At 38.0% G+C, this 27,914-nt stretch overlaps 1 protein-coding gene across 5 annotated transcripts in view; it reads left to right on the top strand.

Moving 5' to 3' along the window:
* DGKI (diacylglycerol kinase iota) overlaps positions 1-27,914 on the top strand; it is a 196,215-nt gene that overhangs the window by 72,486 nt on the left and 95,815 nt on the right. For 3 of the 5 annotated variants that reach the window (XM_030263299.4, XM_030263301.4, XM_072923538.1), the window contains exons 2-8: positions 1,615-1,723; positions 10,693-10,788; positions 13,283-13,357; positions 15,777-15,833; positions 16,514-16,579; positions 22,238-22,309; positions 22,607-22,723. In XM_030263299.4, the coding sequence (XP_030119159.4) occupies positions 1,615-1,723; positions 10,693-10,788; positions 13,283-13,357; positions 15,777-15,833; positions 16,514-16,579; positions 22,238-22,309; positions 22,607-22,723 (592 nt within the window). The remainder of the gene's footprint in view (positions 1-1,614; positions 1,724-10,692; positions 10,789-13,282; positions 13,358-15,776; positions 15,834-16,513; positions 16,580-22,237; positions 22,310-22,606; positions 22,724-27,914) is intronic. The other 2 variants (XM_072923536.1, XM_072923537.1) reach the window with 1 other exon arrangement.

The raw sequence follows: 27,914 nt of genomic DNA, 5'->3' as shown, positions 1-27,914 counted from the left end.
AGAAACTGCCAAATATTGGGAAATTTTCTTGAAAAATATATTTTAAAAACATTTCTTTAGTTTCTTGTAACTTATTTCTCTAAGGCTTTAATCCAGTTATTGAGATGTGTAGCTTATGTTGTGCTTATATATTTGGCATAAAATCTTTCTTCCTAAATTGTTCCCTCCTGATATGTTGCCAGATGGTAAAAATATTTTGCTTGGACTTCTTCCCCTTTTTTATCAAATGCAAAATATTGGGGGAAAAACCCCCTTAATGTCAAAGTCTTGCCCACATTAAGTAGAAAGAGGGTATTGGATGGTCAGAGGCTGATATTAATGTTCTGAGTTGCTCATGCTGCCCACAAAAGAGGGGGGTTAAGAGATTCTGCTTCAGTTCCCTCTATTTTTCCAGACATGCACTATGAGCAGCGAGGCTTTTTCTGCTTCTTTACTGCAGATATATATTGCACTGTATATTTTCAGGACAATGAAAAGATTTATTTAGCATATGGCTGACCTGGATTGTCTCCACTGGCTCAATTGACCTTTATTGCCTTGGGACAGTGGTAAGATTAGGAGATGCTATAAATAGCTGCAGCACTGCGGGAGCAGTATCACAAAAATTCACTGTACAGAAACAGCCTGTCATTTTACTTTGTGGGGAGTGTGTGTATGTATTTGGCTTACAAAGGGAGAGATCTCTCTGAGATGATTTCTGTCCTCTTCTGAATCACTGCAGCTGAAGCTGTGAGATTCTTTTGGCCACTACTGTCAGGTTCTAATACCTGCATTGCAATAGTCTTGGGAAGCTGTAGGAAACAGACTGCTCAGGTGCAGCTGAGCTTTGTGTTGGCAGCATACTGGGCTTCCACCTGAGGGTGGACATCCAGGGGGGATGGCCCCTCAGACCTCTGGAGCCAGCTTCAGCAATGTTTCTGGCCACCACCTCTGACTTCTGAGGAAGGTTGCATCTATGCCTCAAGAACTGTAAAACTACTTTGGACCGGAAAGGTAGAACTGAAATAGAAATATATGTGGAAAGAATCTGTAATTCCTTGAGGGATTCTGATATGATCAAGGAAGGTAGCAATTTATGAATTCCCTTCCTAGTGGTGTCTCTATGTCTTGTTTTACTTAGTTGGATGTTGAATGGATGACTTTTTCCAGCCTATAAGCTAAGTAAAAACAACAAGGGTTTGATTCTTTGTATAAACTCATATTTTGTCTCCTATAAATGGTATTTGGAATTATGCATAAATTGACTCGACAGATCTAGTTGGTGTGTAAAGAATAGGTGAAATGCATGAGGACTCCACTGACACTAGCAAACATAACCACAGATAGTCCACTGGATTTGACATTTCAGCTCAGTGCCAGCTGAGTAACTGATCTCCATTAAACAGTAATTTCCAGTGATCAGGTTGCTTCATTCTTTTCCTAAACTGCTTTAGCAGGAGATGGCATTCAAGCACCATTTCACTGAAGCTGAAATGAAATGCATTGATGCCTCCTCTGATTTCTGGAGAAGGCTGGGGAGGATGTTGGGTAATTATGTTGGAGAGATGTATTTGTTTTATATATACACTTCATATATACACTCCATTTATTTTTCTTTTTCTTTTCAATTTGCAGGAAAGCGATCTCCAGGTCAGGCCTCCAGCACTTGGCTCCTGTGCATTCCCTCAACATTCCAGTCACCAATGGACCTGTGAAGGAACCAAGAGCGGCCTTAGAGTGGACTGTAGGTGTTCAGTTTTTTTGGCAGTTAATTTGAGCAGTATCTCTAGTTGTTGCTCTCCTCATCCTTAAATCAAAATAAGACATTGTGTTGCTATCAGAATTGCTGCTAGTCATTAGGAACATTCCTCTATTATGAGCTGAAGCACAAAGCAGAGACATGAAAACTTGTGGGGACTTGAGCAAGAAAGGACAGATTTTCCAGCTTGGAAGCTGGTTACATTTTCCCACTTCCATCTTGACAAAGTCTGCCATCAAAGGTTGATCTAATTTTAGCACAGCAGGTTTTTGTGCCTCTGTTTGATGGGCCATAATTTAAGGCTAAAGACACACGTCAGGTTGTCTGCATATGTAGAGTAGGTAATTGAAATGTTTGGTCACAGCTCTTTGTAGGTATGACTAGATTTCTTCTGAGCCCAAGCTTGTGTGTAGACATGTATACCATGTTTCCACTCCTTGTCTTGCTCTTTTATGTTTCTGGGCTGAACCACTCTAGGGCTGGCCAAAAGTGAAAGCAGGTTGTTAAAGGCATTGTCCACATCTATTTTAAACACTGGCAAGCATGGGGCATCAACCACCTCTTTAGGAAGACTGTTCCAAGGTTTGGCCACCCTCTCTGTTTTCACTAATGGCAAGTCTGTACCTCTCCTGAACCATCCCCACACACCTTTCATTTGGTTATGAACTGGTAAGAGCTAAAAAGATGGGCATAAGCCAGCAGGTCACACAAATGTCTCAATTAAAGCAAAGCATGCAGCAGATTTTACCCTTGGCTATTGGTAAAGAGGTTGATGCATTGCAGTATCAAGGCACCAGCCCCCCAAGCATCTTTTAGTTGAAGGTAACTGCTGTTTTGATGAATATGGCTTATGTTTATCTTTGTTCTCTGTACCAAAACAGAATTGATTTTTAGATGGCCTGCTCTTCTCAAACTCCATGTCTTGCACTCAAAGTTTAAGGGGATGAAATTTTGCAGGCTGTGTTGCAGGAAGCTGGATTAGATTCACTGTGAGGGTCTGCAGTTTGAAAGCTTGCACAGAATCCTCTTGGAAGTGCTTTGGAGAATACCTTGTTCTTTCATTCCAGCAACCCAGGTGCTGATTCAGCAAGGTAGTAAAAATGCCTGTCTTGAGTCATTACTGCTGTTCAGTAGAAATCTGAAGGATCAGTCACATAAGTGAAGGGTTAAGCACATCAGCCAAATTAAACACCTTTGAAAACTGTACTTAGAAAAAACAACAGCAACAATCCCTGTAAAAAAAAAAACCAACAAAAAACAACATGGTTAGGGTTTAGATTTTTGATCAGTTCAATTTCTTAGCTGTTTGCAGCCTCTCGGACTGGTGTTGCTACTTTACTTCACACTTTGATTGGAGAAAGGAGGCAACTCTGTGTCATGTGGGGAGAGGAACATGATAATGAGCAGAAGACATCTGTGGTAGGGAGGAGACTGAACTGACCAGCTGTAGGAACTGGTAGAAGGGAGAAACGTATTTCTCAAATCTGAGATATGATAGAAGTAAGGTTTGGAGATGTGGGGAGGTTGAACTGGATGAAAGGTTTTTGATATGTAGTGAATTTCAACAAAGATAAAGCCCTAAGTTTTAAATTAAGTCCAGAGGTATATCTGGTGGAGTGAAAAGATATTTCAATTGATGTGTTGGAGCCAGATAAGAAGTTTTTGTATTTAATCACTGGAAGGCAGCATTGATCAGAGTGTGTTGCATCCTCATATACATCATCCTTCTCTTCAGTATTTCTGAGGATGATTCTCCAAGGACACATGATGGGAGATCTTTCCAAAGTCTAAGTGACATGAGCATAAATTGTCTCTTGACTTAAGAGGAAGAAAATATTTTCTACCACAGTCTTCACAGTAATAACTGGAAAGAATTCCCTGGACATTGCCTCAATTTTTGAGAATTCCTTGCAGGTGATTTGCCATTATCTGATGGACCTGTGAACAGGGCACTGAGAGAGTGGGATTCCATTCTCTGCTCTGTTACTTACCTTGTGAGTGAGTTCAGAGGAGTTGTTTTTCCTCTCAGTACATCAGCCTCTCTAGCTGTAAAACAGAGGTGATGATTCTCATATAGCCTAAGACTTTTTACACAAACTCCCCCAGCATTCTTTACTATTGTTGTAGCTACTGCCTCTCTTCCCTGAGCTTTCTTTTCCCTAACATACTTACAAATGTCCAGTTTCATCACATTTGTTACACTTAATTCAAGTTAACTTGTAGCTTTGCTGTATAATTTAAGGTTCTCTTTTCACACCAGGGCCTTACAGAATAAAGTGTATAGAGTAGGTGTTATAATAACCAGAGGGGAATGCTGGGGATGCCTTATCAAAAAGGAATTTACCTAAATGGCTGCCCCTGTGATATGTTTATGCCTATACCTTTCTCCCACACACCTTCATTTCAGACATCACTCCCAAGTGTTAAATAATAAAGTAGGTAATTCTAGCCCAGGTTCTCAAATGAATACAGACTGAGCCACCCAATACACTGCCTGTGTACCTTTGAGGATCCAGGTATTTGTGTATTTTTCTATTGCCATTTTCTACTAAGGATTATAGCCATAAGCTTGTACACAAAGTCCTCCTGTAATTTTCTTTTAACTGCTGCCTTCTAGCTCTTGCTTTCTGTGGTGCCTACAAATACATTGACAGCCACTAGAATAGTAGAGTGTTGAACATCCCTAAATCCCTTTTATTTTTTAATAGTGCATTTTTTCTGTTGATGCCCATTTCTTTCCTTCTCCCATAACAAGGAGGTTCAGAATCTTTCCCCCACTTATTAAGAGGCATTTGAAGATACTCAGTTTTCGTTCTTGGTGGTCAATGAAAAAACTTATCTGATATATGCTTTGTGCTCAGTGAATGCAGAACTGGAGTCCTTTGGGTGCAAGTTGTATGTTTTTTTAGAGGAGAAATATTACAATTTATACCATAAATTATGTGTATAAAAGACAAAGCCAGAAATGTTTTAGGTCTTAACAAGAACAGAAAACTGTGTGTCAGAGTAGAAGTTGAAAAATGGCATTTGGGAATATGTGGAAGCAGGCTTGGGTCAAGAGGATTGTACAAGGCACTACCTGATTCCACATGGATGGAGTAAGGAAAGCCAGACCTCATCTAGTGTAGAATCTTACAGGAACAGGAAAGGTAACAGGAATGGTTTCTGTAGGCAAATCAACAGTGATAGGAACAGCAGGAAAAGTGGTGGGCTGCCACTAGATAGGGTAGAGACCATGGTGACAAAGGACATGGAAAATCAGAATTGCTCAGTCCCATTTTTTTTTTTTTTGTTTGTTTTGTTTTTTTGTTTTAACCTCCATTTTTGGTGGTAAGAGCTGCCTTCAGCAGTCCCAGGTCACGTACTAGGTTCTGAAAGGTTGCACATAAAGGTGCTGAGGGAGCTGGCTGAAATCACTGCTAGGACAGTCTGTTGTCTTTGAATGGTCACGATGGTCAGAGGATGTTCCTGAGGATTGCAACAAAACAAATGTCCATTTTGCCTTCAAGAAGGATAAGGAGGATCCAGGGAACTCCAGACTAATCAATCTTACCCTGATTTCTGTGAAGGTTATGGAGCAAATCCTTCTGGAAGTAATTTCCAAAAATATTAAGGATAAGAAGTGTCTGAGAGTATTCAGCATTGGTTTATGGAGGGGAGATCTTGCCTGACCAGCCTAGCAGATTAAATGACTGGTTTGGTAGATGAAGGCAGAACAATGGACATTGTGTTGACTTTTGCAAGGCTTTTGATACCATCTTCCATCACATCCTTGTAGATAAACTGATTGGGGTATGGGCTAGACAAATAGACATGAAGTGACCTATATCAGTGAGGTATTTAAAATTAGTGAATGTGACTTTTAAAGGAGTCTGTTGCATTATATTCTGTGCCTTTTTGGTACTAGTCAGTAGTTCTGTCTGCTTACTTTCATGGACAGTAAGTGTTTGGAAGTGCCTAATGATGTACTGAAGCTTAGATAATTAGTGCATGTGTTAATACAGTAGCACATGTTTTACATATGATGAAACATTTGCCTCATTCTAGATAAATTTATTTCTTTTCCCCATTAATGGTTTGGCTTCTGCATCATAACTTCCTAAAAGCTATACTAACTTTTACACTGGGGGATGGACTTCTCTTCCCTTAGAGGGTCTTCAAGGCTAAGTTTTGTAATTGGGAATGAAACATTCAGTTGAAAAGAGATGTTTATATTTATATGCTCTTATGACAAAACGAGAATCCTGGGGTTCCATTAGTCACATAAAAAGATGAAGATGTGATAGGAATTCTAGTTCAAATTATGTAGTGATGAGTGCAAGCCCCATGCGTATTTAAAAATTGCTGAATTTTGTGTGCAGTTGACGCTTGAAGTGCTTTGGATCAGTAGTTCTACTTTGCTACTTCTTTTTCATGAAGGTTTGAGATCTGATCTTCTTTCCAGAGAGATCTAAAGAGAAAAGAGGTCTGTCATATTCAGAATGGTGGCCATATCTTTGTGCTTTTCCAGTGGTGTAGAGGATGCAGTGATTTTGCAGAAGGTGCCCATCTAGAAAATATATGTTTTTTCATGTTGCTGAAATGCAGCTGTTATCAGCTGAAGTAGTGGTTCATGAGGACATAGGGAATCATCATCTCAGTTGATAGCATCTGTACATTGCTGCTCCATGAAGACAAATGTTGTTATTCTGCTTCTATATACAGATGATCTCTCAGCTGAGGCTTAGGGGGATCTCCAAAGGCATTTGATGCAGAGATGTTGGAAAGCATGGTGGGGGAAAGGAGAAACGTATCCCTATGCTGTTCTATTTTGCTATGTCCACATACTACATTTGCAATAATTAAAGAATAGCTGACCTCTACATGAAATATATTGCCAAATTAAAATGTGCTAAAATGGAATTAAAATTGAGAATATATACCCAAAGGGAAATATTTGAGGCACTACTTCTGTTTTCAACATGAGCATTGCAAAATTTGAAATTTCAGAGTTAAAGGTGAAACATAATCCAAACATGACAAAAAGATATTTGGGAAAGAGACATCCAAACATATTTGTTTCTGCTCAATAGTCATCTCATAAAGAAAAGGGCCAAAATGAATAATTTTGCTTTCAAATATATTTAATTAAGTTTAGATTGATGACCACTGATTTTACACTAATCATAAATATCACCCAAATGTGTATTTGCAAGAATATTCTTCTATGTTGCTTGAGGGTTAACAAAAGGAAAATCTTCTTACTTATGTATTTTAGAAATCTTTCTTAAATATTTTTTGTGGAATGTCAGTCACAGCAGGAGTGGAGGAGAGTTCCATTCCTCCTGTTACAATAGGAGTTACAGCTCTTTTGAACTAGAAGTTTGGGCTGACTGCTTTATTTGTTCGGCTGAATAAGTTCAGCTGCTTGACATGGCAAATTAAAACAGCCAGGTTTTTCTCCACTGCTTTTGAAGCCATGCTGACTGCAGTCTGAGGAACAGTGAGGTTATGGAGATTGTGGTGGGTGTTAGAAAAATGGTAGCTCTTGCTCTGTCATTTACTATGCTGGAGCACTTGAAGAAATCTAGTTCAATCAGTGAAATGTGAACAGCAAGTCACAAACACTTGCATGTAATTACATGGTTGCCAAACGCCTGGTCCTTGAATTCTTATTTCTCTTCCACTTCAGGGGGGATTGTGTGTGGTATTTGTTTGGTATGCAAGGAATGTTTGCTATACTGAAATTATTTTTGTTTGCTATTAAGTTGATCATGGATCAGGAGCAATCAAATGAGAGGTCTCCATCTAGGAGATGGAGAGATATTGAGATGGTGTGTCCCCTGTGAGCCAGGCTGCCAGGAAAGCACTGCTGGCTCTGCTTCACTGAGCAGGGGCTCTTTTTCTTCCTGGGACACTGAGTTCACACACTTGTGAAGGCTGGGAAGCTGGAGAGGAGAGAGAGTTCACAGTTTTCTTTATTAGGCCACAGTCATTGCTGTTTTATCCACAATGATGGACAGTATCCATTTTCCACATAGCAAGTCAGAGAAAACATGTCAGCCCAAAAGTGTGATTTGCCAGGTGAACTGAGGTGGCACCAAAAGCATCACTCCCACTGAAGCCATCTTTAACCCACCACTCTTTGTGTCAGATCCAGCAGTTATGTGGTCACGGGGTGAATCATTTTGTCTAGTTGATTTGCTAGATAAGGTACCTAGTTTTTTTTTCCATTAGCTAAACTGATTTTGTGTGTAGCTTTACAGCTACAACAGATTCAACACGAGGAAAATGGCAAGAGCATGAGACTGGCATCTGTGTCTTCAGGGACAAAAAGAGAACAGCTGCTTCTTTAAAAGACATTAAATCCTAAAACCAACAGAAAGACATAAAGCACAGAATAAACCAAACTGGCAAACTTCTTATAAAAAAAAAAAAAAAAGTCTGTGTCAAACTATACAAGTGATGACAGAACCTTTACTGTGGTTTAGCTTTGTGTTAAACAGGCTATCATCTTAGAGATGACAGGGACCTCTGTCAACTTCTGTCTTGGTACATGGGGATGAGTGCCCTTTTGTCTGGCATGTTTTGGAATATTGTCTGTAAATTTTGGAGCAGAAAATACTGTTTTGTTGAAGTCAAAATTCTTCATAGAAATGTATTGATTTTTGTTAAAATTTTATGTCAGAAGTGAATAAAAAATTGGCTTACAAAAGGTAAGCACTTCCTTTGACTATATCATCTTGATTTTCATAAGTGGCAAGAAAATGTCTCATCATATAAATGACAGAGCCTTGTAAAATTTAAAACAGTGAAATTCAAATAATTCCCTTTGATCTTATTGAGACAAATTAACTGAGAAGGAAGATTTTTGAGGGAGGGCATTTCATCTTGAGCAGTCTCAGCTCTTTGCTCTGATTCAGGATAAAAGATTTTCCAAAAGTCCATTTGCTAGAATTGAAATTGTGAGTTTTCACACACAGTGCTGTGAAATTTTCCGTGGTAGCAGGTGTCTGGAGGTGTGCCACTCATACTAGATCAGCTTATTTACATTTTTATTACCTAGTTGTGTCAGAACTCTATAATAACATGAACTATGAAGGTCATCCTTGTAGACTGCTAACTAATTTTATTTACATGGTGATGTAAAGTTTGACATGTAAATCTCTGATACAATCTGTAACAATAGGGAGCAAAAGGTCCAAACCAGGTTATGGAAATAGGCCATTTTATCTTTAGAAATCCTGATGGCAAGTTATGTGGACCTGGTCCAAATGAAGGGGTGGTTAATCTATTTTTTTAATATAATTTTTATTCCTTGTAAAAAATTCTGTCCCAGAAGCTGTGTGTTTTCTTACTTAGCTTTCAGAATCTTTTATATCCTACGAGATTTAACTCTGGCTTATAATGTTGAGTTTGCACTGTTTTGTCAGCAGAGAATCTGCTCAGGAAAAGCACTCTTTGGTGAGCTTGTATCCTGCTTCTGAAGAGAAAATAGCTGCAATATGAGGATACACATTAGGGACAGTTTACAATCTGAATAATGTACTCTCTAAGAAAGGCTTGGACAATTTCTTAAGCTAGTGCAAGTTCTTAGAAATTGTTTTGCCTTATAAAAGTGTTGAAAATCCTCATCTAAACAATTGTGCTCTGGGAATTTAAACATTTCAGATGAAGTTAAAGACCTGCAGACAGGTAGACCTCTCACCAAAAAACAGCCAGTGCTGGTCTTGTCCTCTTGTTCTACTGGAAGTGAACACCATGGTTGTAGTAGGCACCATGTGCAGTCTTGCCTAGGTCTTGGCTATTATGGATGCACTCCAGAAGGAAAAGGAGTTTGCTACTTCTGCTTTTCTGCATTACCTAAGAAATCAGCATAGCAAGAGAAGCGATCTCATTTTATCACTTTGAAAGTGACAGTGGTATTTTAAAGGAATTATTTTCTCCAAGATGGCTATTTCAGAGCATCCTGCTGTCGGACGCCATCTGTTTGGTGAGCACCATCATTTTTGACTTCTGCAGTGTGGGAAGCAAATGTCAGACTGTCAAAGTGTTTTCTGTCATGCTCTAATTCTGGCTGAGCAGAATCCCTATTTATTCACTTTGTTCAAGTAGTGTACAGTAGACTTTTGTAGACTTCTAGGTTTTTTAGTCACATCAGGAATACAGGCAAGTGAAACCTGTAGTCCATCTACAATCAAGTTTCTCTAGAACAAGAATTTGCAAAGAATCAAGGTACAGATTTGGTCAAATGAGGCTGTCAAGACAAAGTTAGATGTTACACTATGATGTTAGATGTTGATCACTCCTAATTGTCAGCGTGCTAGGTAGATTCTTTTTTTGAGAACATTCTCAGATGAATGTGGTGTTCTGTCATGTATAAAGTTCAAGTCCAGTCTCTCTTGGTAGTTTAATGGTTTGTTGAGGTATCCACAAACAGAGTGTTGACCCAGCTATGTCAAGGAAAGCATTTTTCCCTAGTCTAGTTTATCCAATCATCCTAAAGCTACAGTCAGCATGTTGGTTTTTACTCCTGTGCTGGGTTCTCAATTTTTTTGATTTCTCCCATTGAAAGTTCATTACTTGTGTTTTTGTTTCATCTCTCTCAATCTTCTGTTTCTTCAAAATTTTGTGTATATCTCATGCTTGTGAAATCTGAATTCCCAGTAAAACTATGCAGCATGTGGGAAGAACATCAGCAAAGTTTAATTGAAGTGTGTTCAGATTGGTGACACATTGTATTGTCAGCATCTTTTAAGCTGGGATGGTCAGCCAGGGTAATGCTGTTATATGCTATGGCTTTGTCTTGTAGAAAACCAAAGCAGTACCTGGTGGTGTGGTAGCTGGTTTTTGTTTGGCTTTTTTTTTTTAGTTTATTTTAGTTTTCTAAAATTGTTGAATATCAGATTTTTTCCCCTACATGCTCACATGGCTGAATTTCACAAAACAGGTGAACAATTATTTCTTTTTCCCAGGAAAATGCTGTGAATGGAGAGCATCTGTGGCTAGAGACAAATGTTTCTGGGGACCTCTGCTACCTGGGGGAGGAGAGCTGCCAAGTCAAATTCTCAGTGAGTTTTTTTTGCATTTCTTTTTCTGAGGTAACAAGCCTGGCTTCAGACTGATGCAGTGCTCAGTCACTTGAGAGCTTGAATTGTTTGCCTGTATTCTAAAAGGAGATCAAAAAGGGAAAAAGGCTTCTGGTAAAGACTTTATTGCTTCAGGAAAAAAATGCCCAAACCAGTTCAGATTGACCCAGATTATTTACACAGAGAGAATGTATGTAATGAACAGCTTTACTAGCATGGTAAGGAAAAAAAGAGTAGAATACTGATACATTTCAGGAATATGAAAAGATACTAATCTATTTTACATGAAAATACACACAAATATATCACTTGTTGCAGCCTCTGAGAGGAGGGTCTGATCAAATTTCTGCAATTTTAATCACTGCAAGGGTATGAACTGAATTTTCCAAACTCTTGAATACACTCACCAGCAATGAGTGCACTCATATTTGAGTGCTTACCTTCTCCTGTTTGGGAATATTCAAGATTAGCTTTTTACTATTAATTTCCTATTTCTACCGTCTATGGAAACATTTAATTGGACTGATCTATGAGTATCTGTTCTTTGACTGTTACACCTCCAGTCTACTTCAGGGGCTCTTTTTGCCTAGGGTTTTCAGTTAAATTGCATCATCAAAAGAGAATAAAATACCCAAACCCCTCTTACTTTTGTATTTAGGAAGTTTGGGAAGAGAGTGGGGATCCTGTGTTCACACCTTTGGTTTGAAACAATGTTCCAAGGGAGTATCCTAGCCCTTGGACTGAAAAGGTTAAAGGGAATTCCTTTTCTCTGGGATATTTGTGGTTATCATCTGTGACTCTTCATGATGGTCTCTTTCTGCTTTTACTACCACCCTCCCCAGTGCCCCCACACCTTCTGAGCATTTAATTAAAATAAAAGCATTTTGATTCACTAATCACCCTCAGTTTTCAGGGCAATGTGATCCAAAATGCTTGTGGTTTCCATAGCACAAATTGAATACCTATCTCCCAAAACTTCTCATGCAAATTGGTTGTATTATGGTAAATAGCATTAAGGCCAAGCCTGAGAAGCTGATGCCTCCTTCACAGTACTGAGGCAAAGTCCCAGCAACTGCTGATTGTGTGGTAATACTAAAAGGAAGTGTCACTGTCACTGTGTGATTGCTGGGCACTTACACTGGAGCTGAGACACTGAGTTCTGGCAAAAGGTGGACACTGGATTTGTTTGGCTGAGTGGACTTTTGGTCTACCCCGGTGCCTTCTCAGTAGATTTTTGCCTTCCTAAAACTCAGCAAGTTCTTCCTCATGATTTAGCGCATTGAAAGTGATATGGAAATTTGATGATATATTGTGTATGGCTTTCACAGAGATAAAACCAAACTTGTAAAACACAGAGATACAAACCATGAACTTACCAAGTCATGAAAGCTTATCCTGCTATATAATGCCATGCTTCTTCAGGTTAAACATTAGAACACCATATACATATGAACATATGCAGTTAGGGTGTATCTAGATAATTATAAGAATTAATAAAATTATTATAATTACTCCACATGTGAGCTGAAGTTGTGTTCTCTGATTTTTTTAATGAGCTTATTTAAAATATGCTGAAAATTATAAAGAAATAATTTATTAGATATTTAAATGGACATGAATAAATTGAATGTAAAAAATCTGAAGCAAAGAAATCTCAGCTTACTGTGTATTTATAAATCTTCTGTCCCTCAAGCACAAGTCTGTAAGTTATACTTCTATGAAAATTAATTCCATCTGGTTAATTAAATTGAGTTTATGGAAATAAAGTAAGTAAATACATTCTCTCTTCTGGATGCATTCTCTTGCCTTTGATATGCCTTGGCCCAAGGGATTCAATGGAAATTATTCCAAAAGCCCTACTGAAATTAATAAAACTAACCAGTATAATTGAGAATTTTATCCCTGCTGTAACATTTCGTAAGCAATTAACGGCATTCTATGAGAATTTTATCATTCTCTGCTAAAATGACCCAAGTACCCAAGTATTTTTCTGCAAGACAATGGTCAGGCCCATCAAATTAAATATTTTATGATAAGCATGAAATGACCTCTTGCAAACTGATCTCAGTTCTCTGATTTGCATGTGCAATTTTTCTCCTCTTTGCTCATCATCTTCATAGGATGCTCACTTGTGGAGTGGTGCTCTGCAGTGTTAACGTGATCCTCTACCAAAAGGGAGACATTCACTTCTAGTTCACAAGCTGGAGTGCTGTGGCTGTTTTTTTTTTTTTTTTGGTTTTTTTTTTTTTTTTTTTTTTTACAAAAGTTCATGTTTTAACCAGAAGAACTTCAGATCTTTCTCATTTATTTTTTTTTTTATTTTGTACACAAGTGAGAGCACCAAGGGGGAGGGCGGGGGTGGGGGGGAAGAAAATATGTTGCATAGGGAGCGAAACATCTCCTGTTTTTCAGCTGACTTTGTTTTCCCCATGTCATAGCTGACCTCCACGCACACACTGTCCCTTTCCTGTTGCAGAAGTCTGCCCTGCGGAGGAAATGTGCTGCCTGTAAGATCGTGGTCCACAACGCCTGCATGGAGCAGCTAGAGAAGGTGAGACATTGCCATCTTCTGGAGCCTGACGTAGCCAACACGCTTCTAATTATTTTAGTAAGGTTTCAGCCTCACTAGGGAAAACCCTCTGTGTCAAATTAAGTTTCCACAGCTGTTTTAACAATGTACTTGTGAACAAAACTTGGCTTTAAATTACACTTTTTTGTTTCTTAAAGTATATTTCTTGGAACCCTATGAACCATAAAAAAAGCCCAAAACCAAACAAAGAAAAAAACTACAGAATGCTTTCACAATTTTAATGTTTTAAAAGTAAATTGCCTCTGCTTCTAAAGTAAAAATTGAAGCTTGAAAATGGAGTATCCTGTCATGTACAAAATTGGCCTTTTACAATTCCCCAACTAAAGCCAGCACAATTCATTTTATGACAGTTATATTTATTATGAGCAGTGCAGCATAAGATGCTGTTGTGAGCTTTCCCCGCTGTATTTACTAGACTATCCTGTTTTCACTTCAAAACTTCAGAATTCAAGTTTTTAGTCTGTAAAATGGAAAACATCAAACCTTTTCTTTATACTGCCATTATTTCTGTGAGTGTTTGTTCTGCTTCTCATTTCCTTCAAGGATCCTTGATCACACCCAAGCACCTACAGAATATCTATCACTGACTTCAGTCTTCCCCTCAGAGATTTGTCTTCATTATGCCTAACTGGAAATGCGCTAGAAAAATCTCCTCCCCACCCTTTTCATTCCTGGTGGGGTATGTGCAAAGAAATATGTGTGGGAAATTCCCCATTGCTTTCATTAGAGATTCATTTTCACTCCTATGTGTTTAGCAATGTTGATCTTCATAAAGGAAGCTGATGCATTACAAATTTATAGCAGCAACCCTATCAGGAAAGGGCTTTTTCCTTTCCAAGTATTTGGACTCGTGTTGACAGCTCCCACAGTGATTGCCATAATACCAAGTTGGAGAGGTACCATTTCCACCCCTGATGCTTTTATCCTCAGTGAAATTAGCATTAGCACATGCTTTCAGCACAAAATGTTGCCAGTGAATTTTTCATGACTTCCTTCATCACCAGCAGTGCTGACCTTCCATGGCCCAGTGAGTTGGTGGCATTGCCAGCCAGAAAAAAATGAGCACTTGGATAAAACCCTTCTCTGTGCTGTTTTGGGGACCATGAAATCCACCTCTCGGCAGAGGGCTCTAAAAAGTCCATAAAGTTTAAAACTAGTACATCAGTCTTCTGCTTGACCCTCTCTTCAAAGGTGATAATTTTAAGGAAAAGAAATATAAGCTGGGTCTTTCCAGCCTGCCATGACTGAGCAGTGAAAAAAACAAATTGCAATTCCAGGTGAAGAGTAATGGAAGAAGATGAGTATTACAATGCCTTTCATTTCTTTATAAGTACTAGGTATTTTGCTTACTTTTTTTTTGTGTGTGCATTTAAAAAAAAAATTATTATTTTTATTTTTCTCCCTAGAGCTATTATTTTGAAAGCAACTATTAAATGAGGGAAAATCTTATTTATTTGGGGAGGGTTGTATTCAAATTTGAAGAAACTTGGTCATTCTACCTTTGTGACAAAAGCATGCTGTGGTTTACTTTCAAATATTTAATTCTTTGAAGGATAGTCAACTCTCAAACCTGAATTTGTTTAATTTAGTACATCCTATCCTTACTTCACATATCCTTTAGAATTTTTGCAGATCTCTCTCTTCTTCAGTGTCTTTTTTAGTGTCTACATCCCTCTATTCTTATTTCTAGTTTTCTTTTATCAAAACTTTTATTCTTTTCTCATAGGGCTGCCTTCTTGTTTCTTAAATACTTTTTTTCTCTTCATCTTCCTCACAAAGTTTTCCATTCATGAGAGCTCCTGTTGTCCTCTTTGGAGTGGCAACACCACTGCATGAAGCAATACAATGCTCCCCAAATGATTTGTGGTTGGGGAGGTGGATGCAAACTTCCTTGTCTAAGGAAAACATAGAAATTTATGAGAATTTGAATGGTTCTTTATGTAAGTAACAGCTTCTCTGCAGATTTTGTTTACAAAGTCATAAAGATAAGATGTACAAAAAGGCCTTATAGAGTGAAATTTCCAGCACCTACTGACTTTTGAGACCTAAGCTGAAGTCTGCACTTGTCTGCAAATGATCCTCAGAAAAACAGAACAGATAAAGTGGTTTCCTTCTGGAAGGAGGAGGCAGCTGAAATATTTGAACTCAGTAGGCAGCAATAGCATTAGTGAAGATGGGGCTGTGTCGAGGTCTAGCAAGGAGAATTATTGTGGCATATGAAAAGAGATTTTTCTGACATCCAGGTATGTAACTTCTTCATCTAGTGAAGCTAATATTGTAATAGATAATAAATACTTTGGAAGTCTAGCCTAGATCAAGATATTGGAATAAATTTTCTTTCAACTCACTTTAAGTTCTAACAGTTTTATTTCAATGCCAGATTAATTTTCGCTGCAAACCAACTTTCCGAGAAGGAGGCTCCAGATCTCCAAGAGAAGTGAGTAATGCACAAATGACAATTTCCTTTTTTCTTTTCATTTGACATGTGTGCTGGTCCCCCTGGTGTGCAGCTGCAGAAGTGCTTTGAGATTGAGAGAAGTCTTAGAGAATCGGTTCCCAGTGGAACATGTTCCTCTCTCCAGAATAAATGTAAAATGAATTCTAGCTGAAGCACTCTATTACTTACACTGACAGAAAACATTTCGCCTTTCTGTCGTCTTTTGCCCATTTGTTCAGTGATTCTATATTTTTTTTTCTTTTTTTTTTCTTTTTTTTTTTTTTTGGTAGCATTTATTTTCTTCCTTTGAGCTGGTATTTTAATTTTTATAAAAATTATTTTCTTCTCCTTTCACTTACTCGCTCTTAATATTTTTTTTTCCACCTTTGGAAGTATCTCAAAGGTAAAATCAAAGATTTAAAAGCCTGAATACTGAGGAAGTAATTCTAGCCTTATTTCAATGAGGCTAAAGAAAACACCACCTTGTCCTTATTCCTCCTACAGTTTTGTTGGTTTTTGAGGTTTCCTGCAGTGCCTGCTGCACATTTTGCTCCAGGAATTCCTCAGTTGGCTGAAGGGACTTTTTCCTTGGTGTCTGTTAAGGAATTCCACATAATGGTACCACTGAGTGCAAAGTGCCTGTGCTTCCTATAACACATCCTTTTTGTCCTTGTTTGCAGAACTTCGTGCGGCATCACTGGGTGCACCGGCGGAGGCAGGAGGGCAAATGTAAGCAGTGTGGAAAGGTGAGATTTCCTGCACAGCACAAGTACGACACAGGGCACTTAGGAGTTCAGGGTAACCAGTAGGTCCTTCTAGTCACTGCATTTTTTTTTTCTATCACTTGGCCTCTTTTAATAGCTAATGACAAGCCTGAGATGTTGAGCTTTACAGTTCTGATTCCCATGTGGGAAGAGAAAGGCAGCTGCATCTGCAGGAATGAGCACATCATTTGTCCTGGGAGATTGTGGTGTACTGGCTGCTCAGAGTGAGGAGGAGGAAAGCTGTGACTCCTTGAGCCTTAATTGCTAAGCTAACCCTATACTAATGTGATGTTTTTGCAGTGCTGTCCTCTGTGCCAGAATTGTGATGGCCTATTTTTTTTAGGCTCCTGGAACAGAAAAGCTGTTGCTGTCTTTCTGCCCCAGCAACCTCTAAGATCTGTGAGACTGCTTTGTGTTTCCTCTGCTTCATAGATTGTAAACGTTTATTTCTAAAAAACTATCAAAAGGGGGAAGAAGTACTTTAGCAACTGAAGGTCTTCTGAAATATTATGAACCCCTGGAATATATTGGGAGATATTTAAAAATTAAATTAACAGGGATTTAATTTCCTTTCCTTAGCACTATATTATATTTTTGCCTCGCTCTTTACAATTAGTAAGAAAGTCCAGGTCTCGTCTCCATGGAACACACAGCGCTTCAGTCAGTGGAAAATGAGATTTGTATTTGGATACTCATGCAGATTGTCAGCTGCCAGCTGCAATAGGACATGCAATAAAAATGTGATGCCCTTCTATGCAAAGTAGAATGGGAATGATGCAGCAAGGCAGTTTGCACACAACAATAGGGTATGACTCTGCTATCCTTCTCTGCCTTCTTGGCCTGGATCTCCCCTACAGGCATTTGGAGTTTATTTTGCAGTGAGAGTACATACTAGGTATCATATAAAAACTTTTGCTTGGTATGTCCCTATGGGCAGCCTTAGTTAATACAGGTCTTCAAATCCAACCATCAAACAGAGAATATAGAAAACTTCAGAAAAAAAAAAATCTCAGTTTTCCCCTTATATAAGAAATATTCAGTTAAGAACAGTAGAGTTGTTCTTTGCCAGGAAACAAAGAATTAGAGAAAATTATAACAAAAAAAAAGGTTATATTTATTGGCCACACAGTCTCTTATTACAGCAAAATCCATGTGATCTACTATAACATTTCAAAAACCTCCAAGTAAGAGCCACCTTTATTATTCTCTTGTCTTGCAAGAAAAGGGAAATTATCATCGAAACAGAATGACAGTATCTTTAAAGCAATAAAAAAAGTAGTATTCATGGAATACTTAAGGATTCTGGTAGATCTCATTGTTGTGTTATAGTCCCATGCCTGGAATGGGATGGTTAAGTATTTTAATGATCATTAATTACAGTTCAAATAAAAAAAAGCTTTTACCTCATGCTTCAAATCATGAGTAAGTGGATAGGGATTAATGCACTCCATGTCCTTAGCATAGTCTTGTGGCTTTATATTCCGGGGACCATTATGTGCCATGGCAGACACTTCCTGAAAAATGGAGTGCACAGGGGTCTGTCAGTGTTCAGCCTTAGATCAAAAGTGCAGTTTGAAGGAAATTTTCCTTGTTATCACCACTTGCAATGGTTCACACGAGGGACAGTCTTGTAACAAATGAACTGAATTCCTTTCAGATTAAACTTAATTGAAAGTTCACTGTACAGTTACTGGTGGGAATTCAGTCCACAGGACCAGACTGCAGATAATTCAAAGTAAAATTCTCTGAAAATGCTTGTGTGTAATCTGAGTACTAACAGAGCCTATGCTACTGTGTTACACATTACTTGCTAGTGCAAACGCAGCTTATATAAACTCATCTAGGCTTTAGGCTTTTACTCTTCTTCCCAAGGGTCATTTTACTGATTTATTGATGAAGTACAATATAGAGAAATTAGTATCAGGGAAGGGGGCCTGGAATGTGCAGTGTAACCAAGAACACTATTTCTGTTTTTGTCTCATGAATTTCCAGGTATCATGCCTTTATAGCTAACAGTCTGATAATCTCTTTCCTGTGGTCTTGCCTTGTTGAACCTTGAGTTCATGTAAATGTGTAGTATTCACAACATCCTTTAGCAAGAAATTCCTGAACTTAACAACATGCAGAACTACATTTACTTGTTTCAAACTTGTCACACATTAGGTTTTTTTTCCTAATGCTTCATAGCTGTCGTCTTTGAAGGAAAGGTGATTAAGTGTTCCCAAGCCATGGCATCTATTCCGTTCATGATGCTTAAGAATCCTTTTCTTTCTCTTGAAGACATGGAAAAAAACCCCATTTTCATAGCTGTTAGCTATTTGTCACCTGAGATCATCAGAGAAATATGGATAATATTTTTCTTTCTATAATATGACATAAAAATGCTCAGACCATGTGGTCCAGCATCCATTTCATAACTATGTGCACTAATAGAAGCTTAAGGATGAATGAAAAGGGTTTTTTTTCTCATATGCTTCCAGTTAGCAGTGGCTGAGGGCTTTTCTGAGACTGAGAACATATTTTGGACCATAACGCTAAACAAACATCATTTCTTTAACCTTCTGTGGTGTCCAGAGTGGAGTGTCTTCCACACAGATGCAGTGTGTGTCTACAGTGTCTCTGTCACTGGTCCCTTTAAAGGCCTGTGGATTGATGCAGGGCTGCATGTAAAGTTAAGAATGAAATTTCTAGTGCTTGAAAGGCCATTCTAGTTCTCTGTTATTTTAGCAGTGATCACCATCCAAGTGCTTCTGTTGCAGTCTGTATTTGAGTTGTAATAATACCTGGCTCTCCTACAGTTATGCTGCATTAGGGTATCTCTTAGAACACGAAAAAGAGAAAATCTTTTGTAGGAAAGTGCTTGCAAAATATTATTAGTAGCTCTAACACTGCTGTGAAAATAGCCTTTAATAGTAAATACTTTGGTGAATATAAATAAAACGTATCAGAACTAGTAATCCTTATGTGCTGACTGTAGTGCACAGGTGTCTATGTTAATTTGTACTTTAATCCAGACAATTCAGACAGGTTGGATTACCAACACAAGCTGGTTTTGTGACAATCAGGTGCTCTTTTCCTACAAGTACATTTTTTCTAATGTGCACAACTGTTTATTTCTACAGGAGTAGCTCACAACATAAGGTTTCATGTGTTGTAGAGGGTTACTGGAGAATCAGTGCTAATCATATACTGTTAGGCTGATGTTTGAAAAAGGTAAAAGTCATTTTCTATCTCAAAATTTCTAATTTGGTGCAGAAGACCTTCTTGCATGATTGAAGACATCTGAAATTCAGTGTTTCTTCTCACTCAGAAAAGGCAGAAAGATTATTTCTATGGAGGGTTCCTATGTTTCAGTCCTATAGTCCCTGACAAATCTCACTGTGATTTACAGTGCACAGTTTATTTTATCAATTTTATCAATTTATTTGTGAAGCTAGCTTTCAAATAAATATTATCTTACCTGCAGCTTGAATCCTTATGAAGAATTAGCTCATATTTGTAAAGCCATTTGAGGAAGGAAAGTGGTAGTTTATTGCTACTTATCATTAATATGTTTCTATTGCTGTATAATTTTCTGTAATGATTCCCTAAAAGCCAAATGACTTACTAAATAACTGAAAAATGATCTATCCAGAACCAGACAAGCTGCTCAGTCCATATGTTTAAAATGCACAACTGAGGGGCTGTGGAATTAATGTACTGAATTTAGGCTTTTATTATTGGAGATTTTGTGAGAGAAGGGTTTTCCCATTGATGTTACGAAGCAGAAAAAAACCAAAACACTTTATGCCTATGAGGGACTGAAAGAATTATTTTTTATTTTAATGCACTTTGGAACAAAGATTAGTGAGATTTGTTAGAAACATTGTGAAGCACTAGAGTAAGTAAATGAGGAAAGAGTGTTTTATCCAGTGTCAGACCTCTGTTCCAGCACTCAAGCTAGTCACTCTGTTCTTGTGCCCACACTGAATGGCAGACAAGATGTGCCCAGCCAGAAGTATCTGGCCAGCTTATCTTTGTTAAGCCACTTCACTACACTCCATTGCTAAACCTGAATATGCCAAATCACCATCATTATGAAAAATCTACGCTTTGAATTTCTCAGAATGTAAACCCTCAGGCATTAGGGGAAGGACTGAAACAAAACCCCCAAAATCTAGCCAGAGGTGACACAAACCTTTTCAGGAGTTGGTCTTGGTGATGAGGTCCATGTGGCAAACTGGTTTGAGTACAGTCTGGGGATACCTGTAGATGAAGCTACAAGATGTACTTCTGCATTCTGGGCAGGCAGGTAGAGCCTCCTCCTGTTCTGAGGATCAATAGAATTGTTCCCTGCCACCCTGTATAGACAGATTGTAGCTCAGCCCCTCACTTCAGAAGACCAAGGCATCTCTGCATGTTTTTTTTGGTTGTTTATTTAATTCTCATTCTTGGTGTGCTTGACCTTTTCATTTCACTGAGCACTAATGAGCTTATTTGTCCTGTGGGGAAAGAAGGACTTCAGTAACAGAATCAGTGAGGCAATGATCTTTTAGACATTACTAAGTAAGTTTCTAACCTTTTTTTTTTGCTCTGGGTCTTGGGCATTTTCCAGCATGTAGAAGATTTAGGTATTACTCAGCTTGTTAAAAAGAAACCTGGTTCACAGATTCATTACTTGATAGAGAGATTGAATTAGAAAATTCTAGGTAGTGATGGGCTACTTACAGAGGTAGAGAGAGGATTTATGGAAGGCCATGAATAAAGGATCCAACCAACTGCAAATCTGAAATCTAAGCAGTAAAGACAACTGACAAACTGTTCACTGAAATTGTGGACTTTCCATCTTTCCAGCCATCGACCCAATCAATTTTTTTTTCTGACTAAAATAACCTTTAACTCAGCTCAGAATTACAGACTATCTTATTTTTTGTTGCTTGTATTGCATGCAGAAGGATATATATAAGACAATTTTCTTTTCCAGACTTAGAATTTACAGCAAAATCATATTGTATTCTATAGAAAGAAACTCCTCTCTAGGAGAATAATCCCATTTTCTGGATGGGATGGGGTTTTTTTTTGCTTTAAAAATGCAAAGGAATAATTTATTTTAGTTGTGAGATCTGAATCAAGACATAGTGATTTTTTTTTTGGAACTTACTAGAAAGACTTTAATCTGAGTCAGTTCAATAAAACTATAAACTTAATTATTTCATTTTCCTGTCAGAGCATTCCCAGAGAGACATTGTATTTAATTTTGTTCTGTCATTAAAAAAAAAAGGTAATCCTACTCTGTAGTAAAAAAGGAAAATTCAAATTCTTGTTTATATTTAGAACAAACAGGGTTGCAATGACAGAACACTTTGTTCAATGGAAAATCTGAAAGTCTGTAGAAATCCATTAAAAAATAAAATAGACATTTCTTCTCTATTTATTCCATTGTTTATAACTACAAAAAATTTAAGAAAAAGTGAAAAATCTTGCCAAAATACTTTTAAAGATTTTGTGACTATACCCCAATGCAAAAAACTTCTCTGTTATCTCCTGCAATTGGTTTATCAACCAAAAATCTGCTTGCCTAGCACACTCACTTGGCTAGAGATATATATTTTCTTATAGTTAAGAGGAATTGAATGCTTTTTTTCCCCCTGTTTATTCTAGGGTTTTCAGCAGAAATTCTCCTTCCATAGTAAAGAGATTGTGGCCATCAGTTGTTCCTGGTGCAAGCTGGCGGTAAGTGGAAAATATTTCAGGAGAATACTTTTAAATAGGAGTGATTGTGGGGTTTTGTTGGTTTTGTGCTTTTATTTGTCTTGGTTTATTTTTGCTTATGTCTTTTTATTTTTATTCATTTTTTTTCTAAGAGGGCATGACTTAGGAAGATAATCTTTAGTTACATGTCCTAAATCTCCATATGTTGAAGGACTTGAAGATGATGGCATTGGGAATATTGCCTCACTTTTTGTACCATCACCCTCTTCTTCTCCAGGCTTCCCCTTTGTCTTTCTTGACTCTTTCCCTCTCTTCCAGTTTCATAACAAAGTCACCTGTTTCATGCTACATCACATTGAGGAGCCATGTTCCCTGGGGGCTCATGCTGCTGTCATTGTGCCTCCCACCTGGATCATTAAGGTGAAGAAACCTCAGGTAACTGCATGCTGACGTCTGTTTCTGAAGCTGCCTGGCTGTGCAGGGCCTGTCTGGCTGTGCAGGGCCAGCCTGGCTTCTCTGCTTGGTCCTCCCTCCTTCACCAAGGCATGCTTGTTCAACCCTGCCTCTATCCCTGAAACCCAGCATACATCCATGGTGGTTATGAACCTGTATCCTCTTTCCCCCTCATCAAGTCCTTCAGTAAATATTTCCCTGTTTGGGATGATTAGCAACAAACATGACTTGTTTGACCTCATTCAGCTCAGAGTTGTTCCTGTAACTGTGAGTTCAGCAAGCATACTGCAAGACATCCCCTGTGTGGTAGGCATGTTTCATTAAATAGAGCTGAGCAAATACAGGGAAAAACTTCACAAACATTCACCTGAACTTCAGTAAGAATTGGCTGTGTCTGGACTGGCATCCCTCTGAATTTGCCTTTAATGGACAAGTACAGAATCAGGTCTTACGCCAGTGCTTGCACAGTCAGCAGTAAACAAACCCACCTGCTCATTGAGCAGCACATAACAGGCATTGGACTTCAAAGCTTTTGTGATGGATGTGGTAGGTCTTGGAGTGGGTAATTCATTGCTGAATGCAACAGGGGAAAAAGATATCCAAAAGAGAGCTGGCCAAAAATTAAAAGAGGATTCGCATATGCAAGAATAACTTTTTCTTTGAAAGTTTGTTTTTATTCCAAGTTGAGCTGAAAGAAGCAAATACTGAACATAGCAAGGAATCAAAAATTCTGGTTAAATTTTTATTTCAGAATAATATTCTTTATTTCAATTCATCCTTGGGAAGTGACCTGGGCTTTTTGACACTGCCTCCTGGCTGTCAAGAAGCAGCTGAGCAGCTCAGGCTGTAGCCAAGGCACTAAGACAAAAGTTAGTCCATGAAATCAGAAAGAGGCCTGAGACCTAAATTGTGCCACTGGCTTTAGTTCCAGCTTAGGGATGTGACAGATTTGGGCATGAGTAGGAAGCTGGTTGTTAAAGACAAGGTGCAGAGGGAAGGGGAAATATAAGGGTAGAGTTAGCAAAAAGTCAAACAAAGAGGCTTCTGTTTCTCCTTTAGGTCAAGAGGGAGTATAGCAAGGTTCCTCGCCACCTCATTTCTGAGAAAAAAGGCTTTTTGCCATTTGTAGATTTTCCCCCACAGTCTTCTTTCTCTGTTTTATTCAGTCTTCTCTAGAGAAATACTTCTTTCTCTTTTGTTGAGGAATATTTGAGTCCTTGGCAGGGACTTAATATCCTTGGCTAATTTTCAGCAACTGTATGGTATTTGACAGATGTATCCATGTTTGACCTTACTAAAAGAAGCTTTTCTTCAATCCTTTTAATTTTATCTAATTTTTAGTTTAAAAAAACCCACAAAAAACCCCAACAAGCCCTGACATATTTTGGCTTTTGCCCAAAGCAGGGTATCTTCCTTATAATATTTGTAGATAATTTACAGTCCTGTCTTTTTTTTTTTTTTAAACTTCAAATTATGAAAAATAAATCTAATCTACGTAATTATAATTTATGGGAAAAAACCCCTTTTAAATAAAGGTTTAGAATGGTAAGCCAAAAGAAAGTAGCTGTTGGCTTTGTGTACCTGAGTCATGAGCGCAGAGAAAGTACTTGATTATTAACTTGCAATCACATCTCCAGTCCTTGAAATTCATGGTCAGTAGCATGCAAAACCTTATCTTGAGTAACTGGAGCATTAAATAGATCAAAATTGTATTTAACACAGACAATGGGTGCATGAGAATTCCTATATAGCACCCATTGGAGTTATGGGAAATGCATCCTTATTACTTTAGAAAATAGTGATGCATCTTTTGGATGTGTTTTCAGATTTTTTGGCAGAAGTCTTGTTTTCTTATTTATTGTTTTCTTAGGAAATATTTTTCTTCTCCTGCTGTTTCTGGCCAGCTCTACTTCTATGTATTATGACTCTCTTCACCCTATAGAAATGTTTGGTAAACACTATGAAATATTCACATCACTTGATCCAGAGAGTACAAACACAGTATTTACAAATTGTTGTAATTTCACATTTTAAAAAATGAATGTGTAACCAACAATCTGTTTTCACATATTCCACAGTCAGAATAAATATAGCTAAAAGCTTTTTGGGTATAAAATATTTCCTCAGCTCTAATTAACTACTTACATTGGTCACAGACAACTCCTGAACTGAATTCTCTGCTCATATAAAATTGATTTTAATGGTGCCTGCATCCTGTTTGTTTGTGGTTTCCTTTAAGTAAATAAGATGGCATTTTGTAGCAAAACCTCGCCCTGTTTTACAATTTTTTATTTTTTGACTGCCACAAAAATGGTTTTCCATGCTTATTTTGTACAACATGGGTCACCACCTTTCAAATATTAGGCTTGCACAAAGATCAAACTCTATGTCTCGTTACCAACAATGTTGTGCTAGTGAAGCATCATTGTTTAATTGTTTAAGAATAAATTTATGCTGACAATCTGTGGTCTAAATGGGGAGCTTTTGCTTCTTGTAAGCAACTGATTTAAAGATGAAGAATATTCAGAATGGTTCAAACAGTTTTGGAATTGGTGGTAGCCCAATGTGTAGTGACCTCCTTACATGAATGGGAAACTCCCAATACCTCTTCCATGTTATCTGTAATGTGAGCCACTTTCTGTAACTTTTCTAATGATTTCTATATTGTTAGCAGTGCTTTGATACCAACTTTGTTTTCCCGGGGTTCAAAACAATTCCATTTCCTAGTTTGTGAAGCAGGTCACCCTTGCTGACTGGTGGTATTTTGATATAGGTGAGATTTGGTAGCCAAAGCGGTGTTAGCTCTGGCAGTGGACTTGCCATATGCTTGTTTTGTGGGAGAAAAGTAAATGATTAGGAGGATCTGACTGATGGATTTACTGATTTAATCTGTCTTCTGTTTGGGAAGACAAAGGCAGTAACTGTAAGAATCCAAGGTTTTTCTGTTCAAGGTGAGTAAACTTGATGTTTTCTTCTCCTCCTTTGAGGACTGTGAACTAGTTCTAGTGAATACTTAAATTTCTGGGCTTATTTCTTTATTTCCTTGATTGCTGAGTGCAGCTGGCTTGTCTGAAAGTGGTTTGAGAACAACCAGAAGATGGTCAAGATTGACCTTCCCAGATGCTGTTCATTGTTAAAGTAATTTGAAAATCAGTGTGCTAAAAGCCTTTGAAAACTGAGGATGAAATGTTGTGAAGGAAAATGTTGAAAGGTTTCATTGGATTTGTCTGAGGTAGTCCATGGCTTTCACACCATCCAACACCATACAAGAAGGATTCCAATTCATCTGTTCATCTCCCTAAGCTTTCTGAGAGCTATACTGACCATTCAACCATATGAAAAATCTCTTTTTGAAGACGGACAAACTGACATCCACAAAGCAGAGGTTTCCTCTTTAGAGGGAAGTTAGGATTTACTTATTGTGCCCATTTAAAGGTATGCTTTGCTATCAGGTACCTTGCTGAATACCATTACATGTTTACAAAGCACTCATTAGTTTGTTCTGTGAACAAGATATTACATATCCATGTCTTCACTTCAGTGTGCAAAGACTGCTGATACTCTTTGGCTGTTACTCTGCTGCATGTTTGCAAAAAACCCCGCCTATGTTTAAGCAGCTTTTTACAGTTCATCTGCTATGGACACGTGCAATTACTGTAGCAAAGCTAGATTCTGCTAACACTGTAGGTGAAGGCATGTTTGGAAAAAAGAGGTGAAATAACATTGTAGAGATGCAGCATTTAGTGCCTTTTAGAGTATGGAAATGAAAATGGTTATAATCATCAGTGGAGGCTTAGCGTCAACTGTTTCTTTGATATAGCTGTATGCCTTTTCCCACCCCACTGTTAGGTACATTATAGTGGTACTTTATAACAACTACATTTAAACATTCTTTAAATTATTCTTTTATAATTAGAGTTTTACTGAACTCTTTTTACCCTTGGTATGTGTGTGAGCTTTCAGCACACTGCTAACAAGACTGTGGATAGACTAGATCTCCTCTCTCTGACCTGTGTTTTGCACAAATCCAGGGAGAATCCTGCAGAGAATGCCTGAGGAACTGGGCTAAGGCCCCATGGGAGGCAGCTTTGAATGTAGTACCCTCATATCATCTTTCTGTTGACATCAAGACCTTTGCCTGCAGTCAATGTGACTACTGAGGTAGGGCAGCACAAGACCATGCAGATGGGATTGCTGATGCACTTGGTAATCAGTGCAGTCTTTATGGTTTATTGCGCTTTCAAGATCACTTTGTATCAGAGTAGAGAAGATTATGGACATATGAACACTTCTTTAGGTGGTTTCTCAAAATACGGTCTAAAAGGGCAAATTCCTGATATTGCTCTACAGAGCTGTCTTGTCTTCGGTATTTTCAGTAAGCAATAAGACATGACTATTTCCTTCCCCAGAAATGCTGGGAGCTTGGGACCTTGTGCTCTATGGCAGGCTTCTCTTGGTCTATGTGATAGAGGACAATGCCTTTAGGCATTTCAGTTAGATAGCTGTTAGTTTTTCTTCTCAGGGGTGTGGAAGCACTAACTTGTGTATCTGGAATGTCATACTCAAATCTTGAAATTCTGAAAGTGGTTGATGTGTATTAAACAAAAGTTAGTAGTGATTCCTGTCGATGCTGGATAGTGAGCAGGATTAAGAATAACCACTTTTTACAGATTTGATGATCTCTACTTGTTGACTTTCATTAGTGGTATACATCAGATCAAGGTCAGGGCAGAAAAGAATTTTCAGATGAGCTGAGTGAATCTTGCTTTCCCTCTTATATCCAGGAAAAAAAAAAAAAATCAATGAACTTTCCTCTAATTCCTCATGCTACTTTATTTCCTGGTAATGGTTAGACTAGAAATTGAAATACTGCAAAAATATTTGGATTATTTCCTATAAGACAAAATTTAACTTATGGAAATGGTTAGGGTTTCCTGCAGGTATAAGTTCAATTAGTGAATTAAAATAAAATTTCCTATTTTTTGGACTGTTTTTATCACACAGAACACCTTCTTGTTCTGTGTCACTGGGCAGACTGTCATCTGCATGGAGAATAGCCTTAACATAAGTTCTATTTTAATAGGTTCTGCAAAAATACAAGCACTTGTACCTTTTTTTCCTATGTAGTTAAGTGGTATTATTATTTAAAAACACAACAAAAAATCACCCCATC

The sequence above is a fragment of the Taeniopygia guttata genome, chromosome 1A (genome assembly GCF_048771995.1).
Source record: "Taeniopygia guttata chromosome 1A, bTaeGut7.mat, whole genome shotgun sequence".
NCBI classification, from domain to species: Eukaryota; Metazoa; Chordata; class Aves; order Passeriformes; family Estrildidae; genus Taeniopygia; species Taeniopygia guttata.
This window is presented reverse-complemented; position numbering and strand designations above follow the sequence as displayed.